General features: G+C 33.9%; 1 protein-coding gene and 1 non-coding gene across 2 annotated transcripts; one reads left to right on the top strand and one right to left on the bottom strand.

Moving 5' to 3' along the window:
• Nucleotides 1-124: 124 nt before the first annotated feature.
• Nucleotides 125-5,003, bottom strand: LOC137811684 (UDP-D-xylose:L-fucose alpha-1,3-D-xylosyltransferase MGP4). The gene is made up of 4 exons (XM_068613514.1): nt 4,294-5,003; nt 2,980-3,141; nt 1,828-2,043; nt 125-683 (listed from the first exon to the last, which is right to left on the bottom strand). The coding sequence occupies exons 1-4, from the start codon at nt 4,777-4,779 to the stop codon at nt 474-476; spliced, it is 1,074 nt and encodes a 357-aa protein (XP_068469615.1). The 5' UTR covers nt 4,780-5,003; the 3' UTR covers nt 125-473.
• A 615-nt stretch (nt 5,004-5,618) lies between these two features.
• On the top strand, nt 5,619-5,690 carry TRNAG-UCC (transfer RNA glycine (anticodon UCC)). The gene has a single exon. It is a non-coding gene; the product is annotated as a tRNA-Gly (tRNA).
• Nucleotides 5,691-16,421: the final 10,731 nt, after the last annotated feature.

Raw genomic sequence — 16,421 nt, 5'->3', positions numbered from 1 at the left:
TATGATTTTGTTTTTCAGTTTTATTCACACACTATTCTAACAGTGCCCTAATCACTTTAGATTTCATATCCAAATTACAAACAATCCAATTGCCAATTATTATTTCTACTTGTAGCGGCCAAAATGTAGAATTTATATTTCATATTATATATGCCAAATTAAACATTCTTACAATAAGAATAATATTCTTTGTAAACAATTATACATCAGGTACAACTCTCAAAAACCAAATAAAACTCTACCCTTCTCTTCCTTCTACATTTTACAAGCTCCTTTTTTCTCCACAAAATTGAAACCAAAAGACAATTTTTCCCAACCCATCATTTACTCAGTGTTGCATGTTGACAGCAACGGTTGTAATTTCAAGTAAACACCCACTAAGCAAGTAGGATGAACAACTTGGCAGAGCATGGATTTTTCTGAATCTAAGTGCTTGGATCAAAGCTAAAGAAAGTTGTGTCATCTACCATGGATCATAACGCACCTAGAGGGGACTCGTGTGCATGATCATCCACCAACCATAAGCCATAGTCACGAAACCGCTTTATTTTCTTCTCAAAACCAACGATATAGTTATTATGAATGATAACATGATTTCCTTTAGTTTCCTTGACCCATGTTTTGTTCTTGAAATATAATCCGCCTGTAGGGAATGCTGCCTGTGGAAGCAGATACAAATCAACCTGCAATAGAAAAAGTAATCATGAAAAGAACAATATATACGATATGTATGCATTTTAAATGTTCTAAAAAATAAAATAAACCCACAAACTCCTTCTAGTTGGGAAATAAACCCATGATTTAAAATGGTTATATATCAGACTAGAGGTCAAGCTTTAGAACAAAAGAACCTTTGAAGGAGAACATTTGGAGACCAAATGACGAAGATGAGAAGTGCAAGCTCTTTTTCCAGTGACAGTGTACTTGTGCTGTTAGTTTTAGCACTTCAATCGTAAAAGAATTTTGGGCTCGATCTATTATTCACAATGTATCACAGCATAATCCCTCCCCTCACATTCACACAAAAGTTTCTTATTTATGATGGATATATATTTTCACTTTCAAAAACAAAATATCCATTTTATTATGATCGAGAACTAAAGACATTTTCCTATTTTATGCTTTTTCCTTAGGAGGAGGAGGTTGACAGTGAATTGCACATCTTTTCTTTCTAATGTAAGCAAAAATATCCATAGGGGCATACATAATATGGTGGGAATTTATCAGGAAGTTAGTGTTCATTGGAAAAGGACCTTACAGTGAATTCATGGAGGAGTGTGAAACATAAGCCTTAAAAGTCAAAGTCACTTTTAAGATATGATTTACTCTATAATGCCTGACAAACCAGGGAGAACAATCAACAACCAAAATGAAATCGACATTTTTATAGTAAATTACAGAATAATTAACTAGTGCATTTTTATATTTTATTTTAATAGTAATATGCCACAAATAATCCAACAAATGAAAAATAAAGCAGCATTTTCTAAGCCTCCACCAGACCTCATATTGGAAGGAGACCGAAGCCTCATTGGGCCATACTTATTTAAGTTTTAGATCTAGGGAATTTTAAATCACGGTCATGAATAGAAAATAGAAGTAGCCCTTGGACAGACTTTCCCCTTAAGTTTATAATAGCATCACTTTGCTAATGTATCAGAACTCAGAAACAAACTACACTTATTACTGATTGGCCTTAAGCCTATGCGACTTTATTAGAAACAAAAGATCCTGAATCCTGATTGACTATCCAAACAAGTTCCTAACATATATCTGTATAATTTGTCTACATGAGCTATATATACTAGAAAAGAAAATACAACAAACCTCTTTAGCAATCTTCATTAAAGCCCAGTTAAAAGCAGGCTGATCATTAGATTTCACAGTTTTAGACCAAGGTTGAATCTGAAGTTCCTCAATCCACTTTTTCAAAACTAGCTTTGCTGCATCTGTAGGGCGGAGGAAAATCATGCAACTACAAATGTAAGGACGGCCTTTTTTACCTGGTGGTGGTAAATCGTGAGAATGGTTCAATGGTTTGATCTGATCTCAGAAAGAAATTAAAAGATGAAGTCAATAATACAAAAACAAAATGGAGTAACACTAAAATTGCAGCACATATTCAGACATGGAAAATGATAAAGAATAAGAGACAATTTACTGGAATCATGTGGAAGCACCAAAGGATACCCAAATGGATCACAATGGAATCTCCTTTGACATTATTTGATTACATTTATGATTACCTCTTTTAGTCTTTAAGAGACAAGAAAACTCCCAATGGATCAGACAAGGAGGATTTTTATATCATTGAATTTCTTGATATCCATTTTAAGTACTATCATGGATATCTTTATGTTCTCTACAAATTTGATTCATATATTCACTAAAAATGGGAATCCGAAAACAGACTACATATAACAATGTTTATATTCAAATTATCAATCATAACGAACATTATCACTCTATCTATACGCTATTCACAAGGCAATGACGATGACGTGAAGGAGGGTATAGCATGATCAACCCAATTCTAACCAAGTCTTGTATTAAAATTTAAAAACATTGGCAGTATATGGAATTGCTAACCATTTATGAATAATAAGAAAAACCAATTTGGTTTTTGAAGTGTATTCTTGATGAAATATCTAGTAATAATAATAATCTCAACCTTCACTTCAAAAACCATGTATAAATCCTTTATGTCTGTCAATCTTGGATCAACCTTCACTTATTGCATTAATCCAATATCTGACAATCTTGTAAAACATAAGCCATGCATCATATCTCCTAAAATTAAACATAGTGAACCTATAAAAACCACAGCACCAATTTTTCACAAAATGATTTCCAATATGAATTATATACATTGCTTGCTTAAACCTAAACAACAAGTTACCAAAATTGATGTAACTCTTTGTTATTACAATAAAATAATTAAAATCAAGGACAGAAGGAAAATTATAAGAGAACACTCACTGCCGTCATATCATCAGTAAAGTACACATCATGATTCCCTAGAAGATAAGGAAATGGATCAGCCAGCCAAACCATATCAACATCATTGTACATCACACTATATCCAAGCTCCAAAATCTTCAGCAGATGGCTAGGTCTCCTGGCTGTAAAGTTGAAGAAACCCTAGACAGTGAAAAAAACAATCACAGATCTGAAAACACAGCACGACACAAAAATAATAAATAAAATCAAGTTCTTATCATAGGTCAAGCACATTGCCTAGAAGTTGTGTTGGAAGAACTTATTTACAACTTATGTGAAATTTAGAAAAGCCTATAAAGTAAATGATACATTTTTAATACACTATTTTCAGGCAGTGCCAATAAGCTCTTCAAGATTAACTTATGAAAACAACTTACAACACCCTGATTAAATAAACTTCTTAATAAGTACTTAGAGAAAAAGAAAACAGGAAGACAAAATGAATTAAGCTTCTCCCATAAGTTTAAATTAACTTATGTATAAATTACTATATAGAAGCTTTTTCACTTAGAAACACTAAAAACTTATTTTAAGTTGAGTGAAAACTAATTTTAACTTAAGAAAATTTTTAATTCATTTACCTTTTTATTTTCTTATCTTGGATATGTTTATTGAAAAGTTGATCCACACAGACTTACTTACTCTTTGATTATACAAACAACTTCTAAACAAATGCTTACAAAGCAAGCACTTTTAATTAGGATGTATGTATACCCAAGATTTTCATGGAGACTTTCACCATATAATCTCTCATCCAGAGTGGAGATCAGTGCAGTCTGCACCTTACTTTTATATATATATATATATATATTATAATTTGATCATATCTATAACGATGTGAGAACTCCAACACCCCGAAGAAAGAGAGAACATGTCAAATGTATGCGAGGACTAGACATCTTAAACGTGAGAATAGAGAGTGCATAATTTTGAGTGACATGATAGACTCAACAAATCTCATTAGAATAGGTTTTGATTCTGTCTTATGAAAATGGAGTTTTAGCCTGAGTCCTCCAGACTCACCTATCAGTTCTAGGTTTGCACCTTAATCTAACCTATAAGTAGACTTTTATACAACCCCACTCTCAATGAAAGCTCCAGTTGTTATAACTTAAGCACAAGAGCAGTGGGAGACTCCAAATCAAAAGACTAGTCCATTAGATGGAAGGGTCTCAAACCTTAACTAACACATCATGTAGTGATTCTATTCAGAGTGTAACTCCTAATATTTTCCTATTCTTATTACTGCATAAAGGAATCTAGTTAAATGCAGTGAGAAAAAAAAAAAAAAACCTGAGAGCCAAACTTATGGGCAGCTTCAGCATCAAGCACGGGAGGGATGAGAACAGCGTGGCCAGGCCAAAGATCATTGACCCGGTGGAGAGAGGCGTAGTCCTCGGCAATGACAAGGACCATGTCCTGGCGATTCTGCATGGTTATACTAATCAACCAGTTGTTGAGGAAGGGCAAGTAGGGTTGGCTGACAATGCAGACGATGAGGGAGCCATTTCTGGCGACGAAGGAGAGAGCTTGTTGAAGTGTGTAGTGATCCCATTTGGAAGCTGAGGTTGAAGTTGAAGTAAAGGAGAAAGCTTGGGGCATGCCGACCCAGGGGCAGAAGACACCCACTATGACCACAAGAGAGAGAAGGGCAAGGAGGGTGGTGGGGCCCAGAATGGAGGAGAAGGGTCTCTTGGAATTGGCTGAAGATGGAGCTGAAATGGGGAATGGGTTGGAGAAGGGGTTCTGGAGACTTCTCTGGTGGAGGAAAGAGGACATTGCTGATTGATGAACAAACACAAAGATTCGGAATTTCTGGAGAACGAGGACGATGGATTTCTGATTCCCTCAGATCGGGTCAGATCCCTGCTCGCTCCAATGCCTTTCTTTCTTCTTTCTATCGCGTCGGTTCGTTGCTAATATTCACTCACAAACTTCACTGCATCATCTCTAATCTTATTTTTCTCTGTCATTACATTTTTTTTCTATCACAACAACATTGAAATAAAATAAGAAATACAAATAATATATTATTATACTTTCATAAGTACTAATAATAAAATAAGATTTTGAAGGTAAAATTTAAAAATGATAAAGTATTATCTTTTCCGTTAAATCTTTATAATGTAAGAGGAGAGCTAAAAACAGTGTTACAGTTCCAAAATGTTTTGAACATGAATAGAATAAAAGTTCTAATATAATATTGGCTTAAGTTTTTGAAGGGAAATTTGTAAATGCTTCTAAAATAAAATAAAATTAAAAAGATTAGACGTATATATCAAGGATATCATAGTTCATAGAATAAACACATGTTATTTGAAACTCAAAACAAGCTTATTTGATAGGGTAAGTTCATGTTATTTTTTATCATTTGTTAATGTTTAAATGAACAAATTAATTAGATTAAATTTTATTTTATAACAGTATATATTAATTTAGTATTTTACTAGTACTTTATTCATATAAACAAATATTACTTTAAATAATAATTATCTCTTTATTATTAATAAAATTTTAGTAAATAATGGTATTGTTATAGAATATACATCATAATTTCATATATTAGATAAATTTGAATATTTTAAATGTAGAATGTTAAAGTTTGTTCTTTCATCAAAGCGTTTGTAGTCCAACGGTTAGGATAATTGCCTTCCAAGCAATAGACCTGGGTTCGACTCCCGGCAAACGCAGTTCTATTATTTTTAGTTTTTATATTTTTTTCACACAGTATTCTAATAATGCCCTAATCACTTTAGATTTCAGATCTAAGTACTCTACTTGCAGTGGCCAAAATGTAGAATTTATATTTCATATTATATATGCCATATTAAACATTCTTACAATGGAAGAATATTCTTTGTAAACAATTATACATAAGGTACAACTCTCAAAAACCAAATAAAACTCTACCCTTCTTTTCCTTCTACATTTTTAGAAGCTATTTTTTCTCCACAAATTGAAACCAAAAGACCATTTTCAAGTATAACAAGGCTTGTATAGTTTGTCCAAAAATGTTTTGTGTACTCATGTTTAATTTAAATTTATTGTCTAAAGTTATTTTGTGCATTCTCCAATTGTAGTGTACTTAGAAAGCTTAAAGCACTAGTGCAGAAATGTAAAATAAATGCGGATATTTTACATTTACAAATGCGGCTATAGAACCGCATTTGATCAGCACGCATTCGTAAATCAGAGAGATACAAATGCGGCCATAGAGCCGCATTTGTAAATTAGATTTACAAATGCGGTTATTTAAAATAACCGCATTTGTATCTTCTTCTGAATGAGGGTTTAGGGGTTTAAGATTTACGAATGCGGCTCTGGTAATAACCGCATTCGTAAATCACATTTACAAATGCGGCTTTGGTAATAGCCGCATTTGTAAATCTTAATTTTTGATTTACAAATGCGGCTTTGGTAAATAACCGCATTTGTAAATAGTGTTTTTTTTAAAGTGCAATCTGTATTGTTCCTAAACCATATAAATTAACCTGCATAATGATCAAACCCAGCCAGACAAATACAGAAATATAGATATAAATTGAGAGCATCAAAATGTACATTTACAAGTAATCAAATTACATATAATAAAACCACTATTGATTACCTATGCTAGAGTTATAAAAATTTATGAAATATGTGGACCAAGATTCTCTAACATATGAAATGCCTTCCGAATTCATTGGTGTTTCTTCTGTGAATAACTGCATTGCAAAATATAGTTGACATAAATTAGTTTTTAGATATATATATATATATATATATATATATATATGTTCAAGAATTATAAAAATGATTTAACATATAGTACCTCCTTCCAACCAGTTTTAACACCTAGTCTTATAATGGTAATCATCCATTGCATAATGTAATAGCCACACTCATAGCTTCTTGGTTGTTTATTACACTATAATTCAATAAAAAAGTAATATGTTAGTATATTGATAAACAATGATAATAGAGAAAGAAAAAAATTACAAACCTTTATTCTTATCCAGTTCAAATTATTTGAACTGGATCGACCTTTTAGGATGTTATATCCACGCCATGAACTGGTTAATACAAAAAACCTCGTTAGTAGATGGTTAATTAGTAACATATACAAAGTTAAGTTTATAATGTACTTACATATCAATGATATCCTTAAATTTTGTGGGAATCTTCTTGTGTAGGGAACAGAACCACACAGCAGTCTTATCAACCATTGATAAGACAAGTAACTGTCAATGATGCCTATATCATCCATGAAAAGAGTTAGTAAATATTTAAAACATGAAATAATAATAATTGATGACATATAATTAAACTTACTCATTAATATAAGGGCATAAATAAATTTGTTTTCCCTCTTTTTCCAGGGTGTTAGTGATGTATGCTTGAGTCTCAGATGAGTTTGGTCCAACGGGATTAGTATATGCAGGATCTAAGAATCCATACATATTTTCCTTCCCCTCAGTGATACAGACTCTATGCAAAAACCTACAATTTTTTAGTTAAAGCATAATCAATAATAATTTAACATAAAGTAAATTGAATAATAGGTAAAGATACTTACATTATAAAAAATTGAATTATACTTATATTGAGCTCCTGATTCCTAGATATAAATTCTGATAAATCTGTATTGTACATCAACAGTGGCAGTTCAGTGTTTATTTTAAAAAATGTATCATCCCACGAAACTGGAAAAGGTTCATTGCCAATCTGACTAGCAATGAGACGTAAGGAAGCTATAGGATCGTCAACTGGAACCTCACGCTTCTTTTTCGGACTTGGTGACCGAAAAGGTTTCTACAAGATAAACAACATTTGTATTAAATTATATGTAATATATAAATATAAATAAAAAATAATATAATGAAATGAAATTATTACATGAGGTTCGGGCATAAATCGAATGAGCTCTCTGGGCCAGGCAACGAATGTCTAAAATGCATCGACCACAGTGGTTACCTCATCCGAAGGTAGTGGAACACGAGCATAAGGAAATCATACTTTTTCAACTATTACCTTCGCCACATCAGGGGAGAGAGGAACGTTATGTAAGGTGGTGGCGTCTTGATAGACTTTTCCAAGGGCCACCACCCGAGGAAGTTTGCCGCCCACTACCGGTAGCTCACAATCCTTCGTCTGCCCATTGATATCATCCCCTGATGTTGGAGGAGCCTCACAACTTCCCTTTGTGCTCTTGGGAGTGGGACTAACAAGGGGTTCAATCGGCTCAGCACAAACTTGTTGCGATAGAAACTCTTGTCGCATTCGATCATTCTCCTTTTTCATCTCTAGCCACATCAAATCAGTCTCCTTTCTCTCATCTCCTCCATTAATTCTTCACGTATCTTAGTCTTCATTTGAGTTTCATTCTCTTTGGAGGAGGAGGATGACTGTCGTTCTGAAACTCCAAAATATAGTTTAATTCCGACCCCTTGTCCATCTGCACGAACACGACCAGAGTGCTCAGGTCGTCCAATTGCTTCAACCAGGATATCGTGACGACCTTCAACAACAAATTTACCGTCGAATTCCAAGGAATCCTGCAAGAGTACACAAAAATCATATTTTCAAGCATTAATATAATTAATGCTTTAAAATAAATGAAAATAACAAAAATAACTTACAATTTTTTTGATGATAACCCCGAATTGCTCAGAACTTGGTGCACCCGACTTTTTAATTCGGGCCCTCTTCCATTTTACATGGCGAAAATGTGGTGATGGAGGAGAAGTGACCCCTGTTTCCACATTCTCAGACAACGTCCCCTGTTTAGATTTCTCCTTTTCCACCATCAGTGCTTGCTCAAGTTTTCGATACCCCGAACGAGACATAACGTGCGAGCTATCTCTTGAGCTTTCTTCCGACGATCCTGTCATAATTGAAATAAACAAACTGAAGTAAATAAGATAAACTTATTAATGTTATATAAACAAAAAAAGTTAAGTTACTTCACTTACCATCCAAGCCTTATTTTGACGGCTTTCTTTAAAAAGACGCCATGTCTCTTCATCAATATGTTTATACTTTAAACATGGATTTTCGTCTTTAAGGTCGCCAAAAATGTATCTCGAAGTCAGTCTTGACTTAAAGGTACACAATTTGAGTCCGATATTGGATATAATCTTTGATCGAAGCGGTTCCACATCAGGAATTTCAAAGTTTGCCTGCAAAATAACATCAGCAAATTAAAATTAATCAATGAATATTAAAAAACATTATATCAAAATGTAAAGCTTACCAGAACATCCTCCCAGATCATGTTCCGGTCGACCTCTGACACCTCATCCCATGAATTAATAAGAATGGAGAGCCTCTCATGAGAAACAACTCCAAGATTGCTCATAAACTCATCTGCCTTAGGACCAAAAGCCACTCCAGTGTTGACGTCAATGTCAACACGTGTCTTCTCACCAGCAGCACGTCTCAATGCGAGACGCTTCAATCTAGTAGGTTCTCTGCTGCCTCGTCCGAATCGAGGTTTGAGTGGGGTCTGATCGTCATCCATGTCTCTGTTAAAAAAATTAGGTAACAAACATTAGTTAATCTGCATCGAATTAAAATCTTATAAAAATAATACATAAAAATCTAAATCTAAAATGCTTATTTACAGGTTGCATGGGGGTTGAAAGTTCATATGTAAATTCCTTCACTGTGGTCTTTACGGGTTGCATGTACATCATCAACTACATCGTCATCTTTATTAATTATCTTTGGTGTGAATGAACAGGGGTCACCATTTTCAATATCATCTATGGTCTCCCCTTATTTTTTGCCGTGTAAAACGACATACCAATGTTATGATGTAGGATCTTTCACGTAGAAAACTTGATATGCTTGTTGAACCATTATAAATGACTCATCTCGTTACCCTATCTTTCGAAAGTCCACTAGTGTGAATCATGAATCATCAATTTTAACCCCACTTTTATTGTCAACCCATTTACACTTGAAAACTGGAACGAATAACTTAGTGTAGTCAATCTCCCATATCTCTTCTATAAACCCATAGTATGCCATTGATCCAAGTACTGAATTTGTATCTTTCGAAGTCGAAAACTGCATTGACTCGGCTTCAAGAGTAACACCAGAATTTTGAACTGTACTCTTTTCATCCATGGACTTCGTGTAAAATATACAATTATTCACTTCGTACGCTGTACATGAGATGACATCAAACTTCAATGCAGCAGCCAACCAGGTCAAGGTCTTTGATGCCGTTGAATCCTTGAACACCTCGTCTTTAAACCAAGGCATGAAAGTTCTATTATGTTCCATCAAGACCCATTTCTCTGCTTGTCTTGGGTTATTTGCCTTCACAATGGCTTTATGAGCTTCTATGTAAGGTACAACTTCATCTGTGTTATTCAATATGTACAAATGTGCTTGCAAGACTTCTGATCGAGATTTGCTTACAATATTCACACCACGTAAACATTTACTTGTAGAACGCCTGTGGTGCCATGAATTAGCTGGAACACCTATTGGATTTGCTTTTGTCATGTACTCTGAACAAAATTCAATACTTTCTTCAGCTATGTACCTTTCAATCATTGAAGCCTCTGGACGATAATGATTTTTCACATAACCTTTCAAAATTTTCATATACCGCTCAACAGGATACATCCATCTTAAGTACACTGGTCCACACAATCTAACCTCTCTTACCAGATGCACCACTAGATGAACCATGATGTCAAAAAAAGATGGAGGAAAAAACATCTCCAATTCACACAAGATAACAACAATTTCATTTTGAAGTTCATCTAGTTTTGAGGGATCAATGACTTTACAATAGATGGAAGAGAAGAATGAGCACAAATGGGTTATGGTATGTCTAACATTTTTTGGTAAGATCCCACGGATAGCTACCGACAATAACTGTTGCATCAAGATGTGACAATCATGAGACTTCAACCCAATTAACTTCAAATCTTGCATTGACACTAGGCTCTTCACATTTGAGGAATGTCCTTGTGGCACTTTCACACCTTTTAGACATTGACAAAAACTAATTTTTTCATCTTTTGACATTGTGTAACAAGCTGGGGGCAAATATGTACGCTTACCCATTTCTATGGGTGCCAACTCGCCGCGTATGTTCATCTCAATCAAATCTAAACGAGCATTTAGACCATCCTTCGTCTTCCCGTTAATGTTAAGAAGTGTACCAATTAAGCTATCACACACATTCTTCTCAACATGCATTACATCTATACAATGTCTGACTTCTAACCTCGACCAGTACGGAAGATCAAAGAGGATTGATTTCTTCTTCCAAATATTTGTCACAGATGACTTTTTTTTTTACTTACCGAAGGTGTGGTCTATGTTATTTACCTTTTCGTAAACCTTAACACCGGTTAATGGAGTTGGTGGACCACTACCCTCTTGGTGCCCATTAAAGGCTTTTTTCAACCTCCGGTAAGGATGATGACTTCTAAGAAACCTCCGATGCCGAAGATATACTGTTTTCCTTCCATGTTTCAATTGTTGAGAAGCAGTTTCTTCTTCTCATATTGGACACGCTTTATGACCCTTCGCATATTGGACACGCTTTATGGTAACCTGATAAGTTAACATATGCCGGAAAGTCATTGATGGTGCAAAATAACATGGCATGAAGCTTGAAAGTTTCATTAGCAAATCCATCAAATACTTCAACACCCTGGTCCCACATTAACTTCAAATCTTCAATTAGGGGACTTAGATAAACATCAATATCATTCCCTGGCTGTTTCGGACCGAATATCATCATAGACAACGTCATGTATTTTCGCTTCATGCACAATCCAGGAGGTAAGTTATAAATAACTAGTAATACAGGCCATGAACTGTGATTTGTACTCATATTACCAAACAGATTCATTCCGTCTGTAGCTAAACCAAGTCGGATATTTCTTGATTCTTTACCAAACTCTGGAAAGTCATCATTAAATTTCTTCCACTGAATAGAATCAACTGGATGTCGGTACATGTCATCGCATTTCCTCTAATCTGCATGCCATCTAAGATTCTTAACATTGTCTGGGTTTGCAAACAAACGCTTCATCCTTGGAATGATGGGAAGATACCACATAACCTTCATTGGGGGTCCATGCTTTTCCATCTCATCAATAGAATCATCATATTTTTGTTTCAACTTATAACGTGATAACCCACACCTCGAACAACTTTTCAACAATTCAAAATATTTCCAGTATAATATACAATCATTAGGACATGCATGTATCTTTTTGTACTCCATACCCATTGGACAAAGAATCTTTTTGGCCTCGTAATTACGATTAGGTAGAGTATTTCCCTCTGGAAGCATATCCTTCAATAGCTGGAGCAATTCCGTGAAGCTTTTATCAGCCAATCCGTTTATTGCCTTTAAATTCATCAATCTTAACACCGCCGACAACCATGTGAAGTTAGTTGATCTAGGATACAAAGGAGTCTCTGCATCTCTTGACATACTTCCATATCCATGCGCTTTTGCAAAACACTCAGCTCCCACATCACGAATCATGTCCTCCAATCGATCATCATCTCCATCATCGTGTACTGCTTCATCCATGTAGAACCCACATATTCTTCAGTTACGGAAACACGTGGTAAATTTAATAATTCACCATGCCATGTCCAAGTTGTATAAGATCGAAGAAACCCATCACATAGCAGGTGTTCCCTCATGATATTCACATCCAGTATCCTTCCATTCAAACAGTTAACGCACGAACACCTGATCTTTGCTCCATCATGACCACTAATAATCGCGTTACGCTGCGCAAATTGTATAAATTCTTCTACTCCCCTTTCGTACTCATCACTTATATGAACGACATTAATCCAACCTCGATCCATTATATATTCTGGAATAGTTAGGATTTTCTAATAATTAGTATTCTATCTCACACATTTGCCGAGGGTCAAACACCCCCAGACTCAATCCAAACACGATAATTCTATTCTAAAAGTAACAACTAACATAACATAAAACTTTTATTAAAACATAATTAACAACTAACTAAATATATAATATAAATTTAAGAAAATACAAATTATATAATACAAATTTATATATAATATTATATAAATTATAATACACAAAAATATAAATTCAAAATATTAAATAAAAATTCAAAAAAATTTAAAGAGAACACCAACCTTTCCGTGAACCAAGGTTGGTGGTGATCAGAGTGGCGACACGCGACAACGGCGGCGGAAGCGGTGGCGGAGCAACGACAGACCAACGAAGAGCAAATATGAAAGAGCAATTCCAATGGAACAGTACCCTAAAATGCCAATGCGCCAACGAAAACTAGTAAGGAACGAAAATGCCAATGCCAACGAAAACTAGTAAGGAACGAAAATGCCAATGCCAATGAAGAGATTCGCGAAACTTACAATGGCAAAAAGGAACAAAGATGCAGAGAAGATGCGAGCGCAAGAACAGTGAAAACGAAGGCCAGAGCGGAGAAAAAAGTGAAAGTGTGAAACTGGAGTGGTGCGCTTCAAATTTTTAGGGTAAAAAGCATTTACAAGTGCGGTTGTAAAGTAAAACCGCACTTGTAAATCAATTCCAATGATTTATAAGTGCGGTTTTTCATATAACCGCATTTGTAAATCATTGGACATTGATTTACAAGTGCGGTTATATGAAAAACCGCACTTGTAAATCAAATTAATTTCAAAAATGCCACTGCGTTTTTTACAAATGCGTTTAAGCGCAAACCCGCACTTAATAAGGAGTATTCTTTTAATCTTTTTGCACTAGTAAAGAAGATTTATGTATTTATTGTAAGTCAATAAGTGACAACAATTATACTTATAATTTATTTTATATAGTGAAACCCTTTGTCATTAGTATTGGAGAATTGAATATTGTTGGGTTCTTTTAAGGGAGATATATTTGAGAGATTCAACACTAATGTTGCTTTAGCAAACCATATAAGAGATAAGATACCACCTTCAACCAAATTCACTTATCTCCACCTAATGTGGGTGACTCCCAACTCATCACTTGAATTTATAACAATCTCCCCCTCAAGTGTGAGTCCTTACCACAAAGTTCAAATTCCACCTTGAAATCCAAATGTTCTACCATGAGTCTCGTACTCATATAACATTTTCCACAAACAATATCAATTGTTGACTTCTTCGATTGACGATATTGGGGAGAGTCAATACGTAATTGGGGAGATTTGGATTCTCTATTATACCGAGATGAAGCGATATTCCATAAAAACCTGTTTGAATTCTTAGAGTCGAAAGACTTTGCATTTTTGTTGGGAAAATGATTCTTGTATGGAGAATTATTATTCTTGTTGAAAGAACCAAAAAATGTATTACGCTTATTTATGCTAGATGAATGAGGTCAGAAAACAAGATTGATACTCCTATTTTTAACAACTTTGTATTTTTCCAAATACTTTTCTTAAGTACAAAAAGGATTCAGTCCTCCATTGTGTAAGGATCAATCCGTGTCAAAATAGAAGTGAAGAAACTGTCATATTCTTTTGATAACCCATCCAAGATGACTTCAATTTGTTCATTAGTTGAGATAGGAGAGCGATAGGAGAACCTATGGCAACTAATGTATCTATTATTTTCTTGATGTCAAAAAGATAGTTGGTATTGTGTTTCTTTTTGGTATGCGCAGTTGGATTTTCAGTTTCTTGATCTTGGCTCTTGAACGAGAAGCTGTGCGTAGCTTTGTTCGGATTTGAGAAGAAAAAGATAAAACCTACCATTTTGGTGAGGATAGACCTATGCATGAATGTTAGAAACCAGACAACCAACAATTGATCTTGTTGTTCATAGTTTATGTAATCTTGACTTATCGTGTTGGTTAAAGCATCTTTTGGTGTGAGAAAATAGAGAGGAACATCATGTCCTTCTAGAAATTTGGTTTCATTCAAACAATATCATGACATTTTTTATATGCTCTAAGTATATCAACTCTTGCTTATGATGCACTTTTTCTGGTCTAGATAATGGTATTTTTCGTACTACTTAACATACATAACATATTTAATTAAACAACAATGTAAATGAGTGTAAATATTACTACTTCCATAAACTTTTCTAATTATTGTTGTAAGTGTGAAATTAAATTAAAGCCCACACCTACATCATTGTTATTCATGTCTTCCTTCTCTAAATGTGAAAAATCTCTTCCACATGCCATGTCAAAATGCAGTTCACAAATACACATTTTTTTACACACAAATTAAATCTTAATTTCAAATATTACACATCATTTACTACAAAGTTACACCTATAATAATAACAAATTTGTAATTAAATAAACTCAAGCCAATTTTTTTTCATTTTAATCTAAATATTGTATTAACAAATATAATATTTAATAATTTTCTAATTACATATGAAAATTATTTCATATCAATATAAATATGTATTTCACAAATATAATTTATTTCTAACTCTGATATAAATAATTGTATTACACCCTCCAATACAATTTCAATTGAAAATTTATATTCTTTACTAAGACATATTTCATTTTAAAAAGTTGCACCTGAAAAAAAATATAATTGATTTCCACAACACTATAATTGATTATGCCATCACATGGCAACTATGCAACAAATTTCTTCATTCTATTTAATAAAAATCACACTAATTCAAGACTCTTAATCTATATCAAGAACTTTATATGAACCAAATCAATTCAACATATCATTTTCATAACCAACCCATGTGAACATAGTAAGTTGTTAAACTATGAACAAAGGGATAATCATTATGGAGGCCCATAACACACATGATAATGGGTTATATTGGGATAGTTTATTATGGAAGTTGCAACACAAGTAGAATAATCAATTCATAATGAATAACTTCACACTCCAAAAAAGCTAAGCAACCACACAAGACTAAACATAACTCATACAAATCACGAATAAATACATTCAACAACAAACAAACTAATGAAAAAACCACCACCAAATGTATGTTCTCACCAAACAATATCCACACCATAAACACACATGAACAAAGAACGTGCTCATTAGAAAGAAGTAATAACCAAACATTGCAACTTTCATTGTGAACCAAATGAGATTTTGGAAGAGTTTATAATGCAAATTCAAAACTCTTGTAAGATTACCGTCAACTTTTAGTCAAGGATTCCCTACCATGTAGAAGGAATCTCTATCATGCCTTACACAAGCTTCATAGGTCAAAAGAATCAAAGCACGTGAAAATGTATAGTACATAAATCGAAAAAGTAAGGTTATACGTAAAATTGTCCTTGTACAATTGGTTTCCTTTGACCTTTTTCTCGCAAGAGAAAGGTGCCCTCAAAATCATCATTCCACATTTCATTGTTGCATTTAAACTCAAATTAGTGAAAACAAACCACCTTCATTTGGATTTTCCATCTATATGAATAGTACAAACTCATATGTAAGCAAAGTGTA

Source organism: Phaseolus vulgaris, chromosome 2, assembly GCF_051622355.1.
Source record: "Phaseolus vulgaris cultivar YP4 chromosome 2, ASM5162235v1, whole genome shotgun sequence".
NCBI classification, from domain to species: Eukaryota; Viridiplantae; Streptophyta; class Magnoliopsida; order Fabales; family Fabaceae; genus Phaseolus; species Phaseolus vulgaris.
This window is presented reverse-complemented; position numbering and strand designations above follow the sequence as displayed.

Coding starts and splice junctions, on each gene's coding strand:
- LOC137811684 (XM_068613514.1), bottom strand. CDS start 4,779: ATGTCCTCTTTCCTCCACCAGAGAAGTCTCCAGAACCCCTTCTCCAAC. Junction 2,044..2,979: donor TTACTGATGATATGACGGCA/GTGAGTGTTCTC, acceptor TTCTGAGATCAG/ATCAAACCATTGAACCATTC. Junction 684..1,827: donor TAATGAAGATTGCTAAAGAG/GTTTGTTGTATT, acceptor TTTCTATTGCAG/GTTGATTTGTATCTGCTTCC.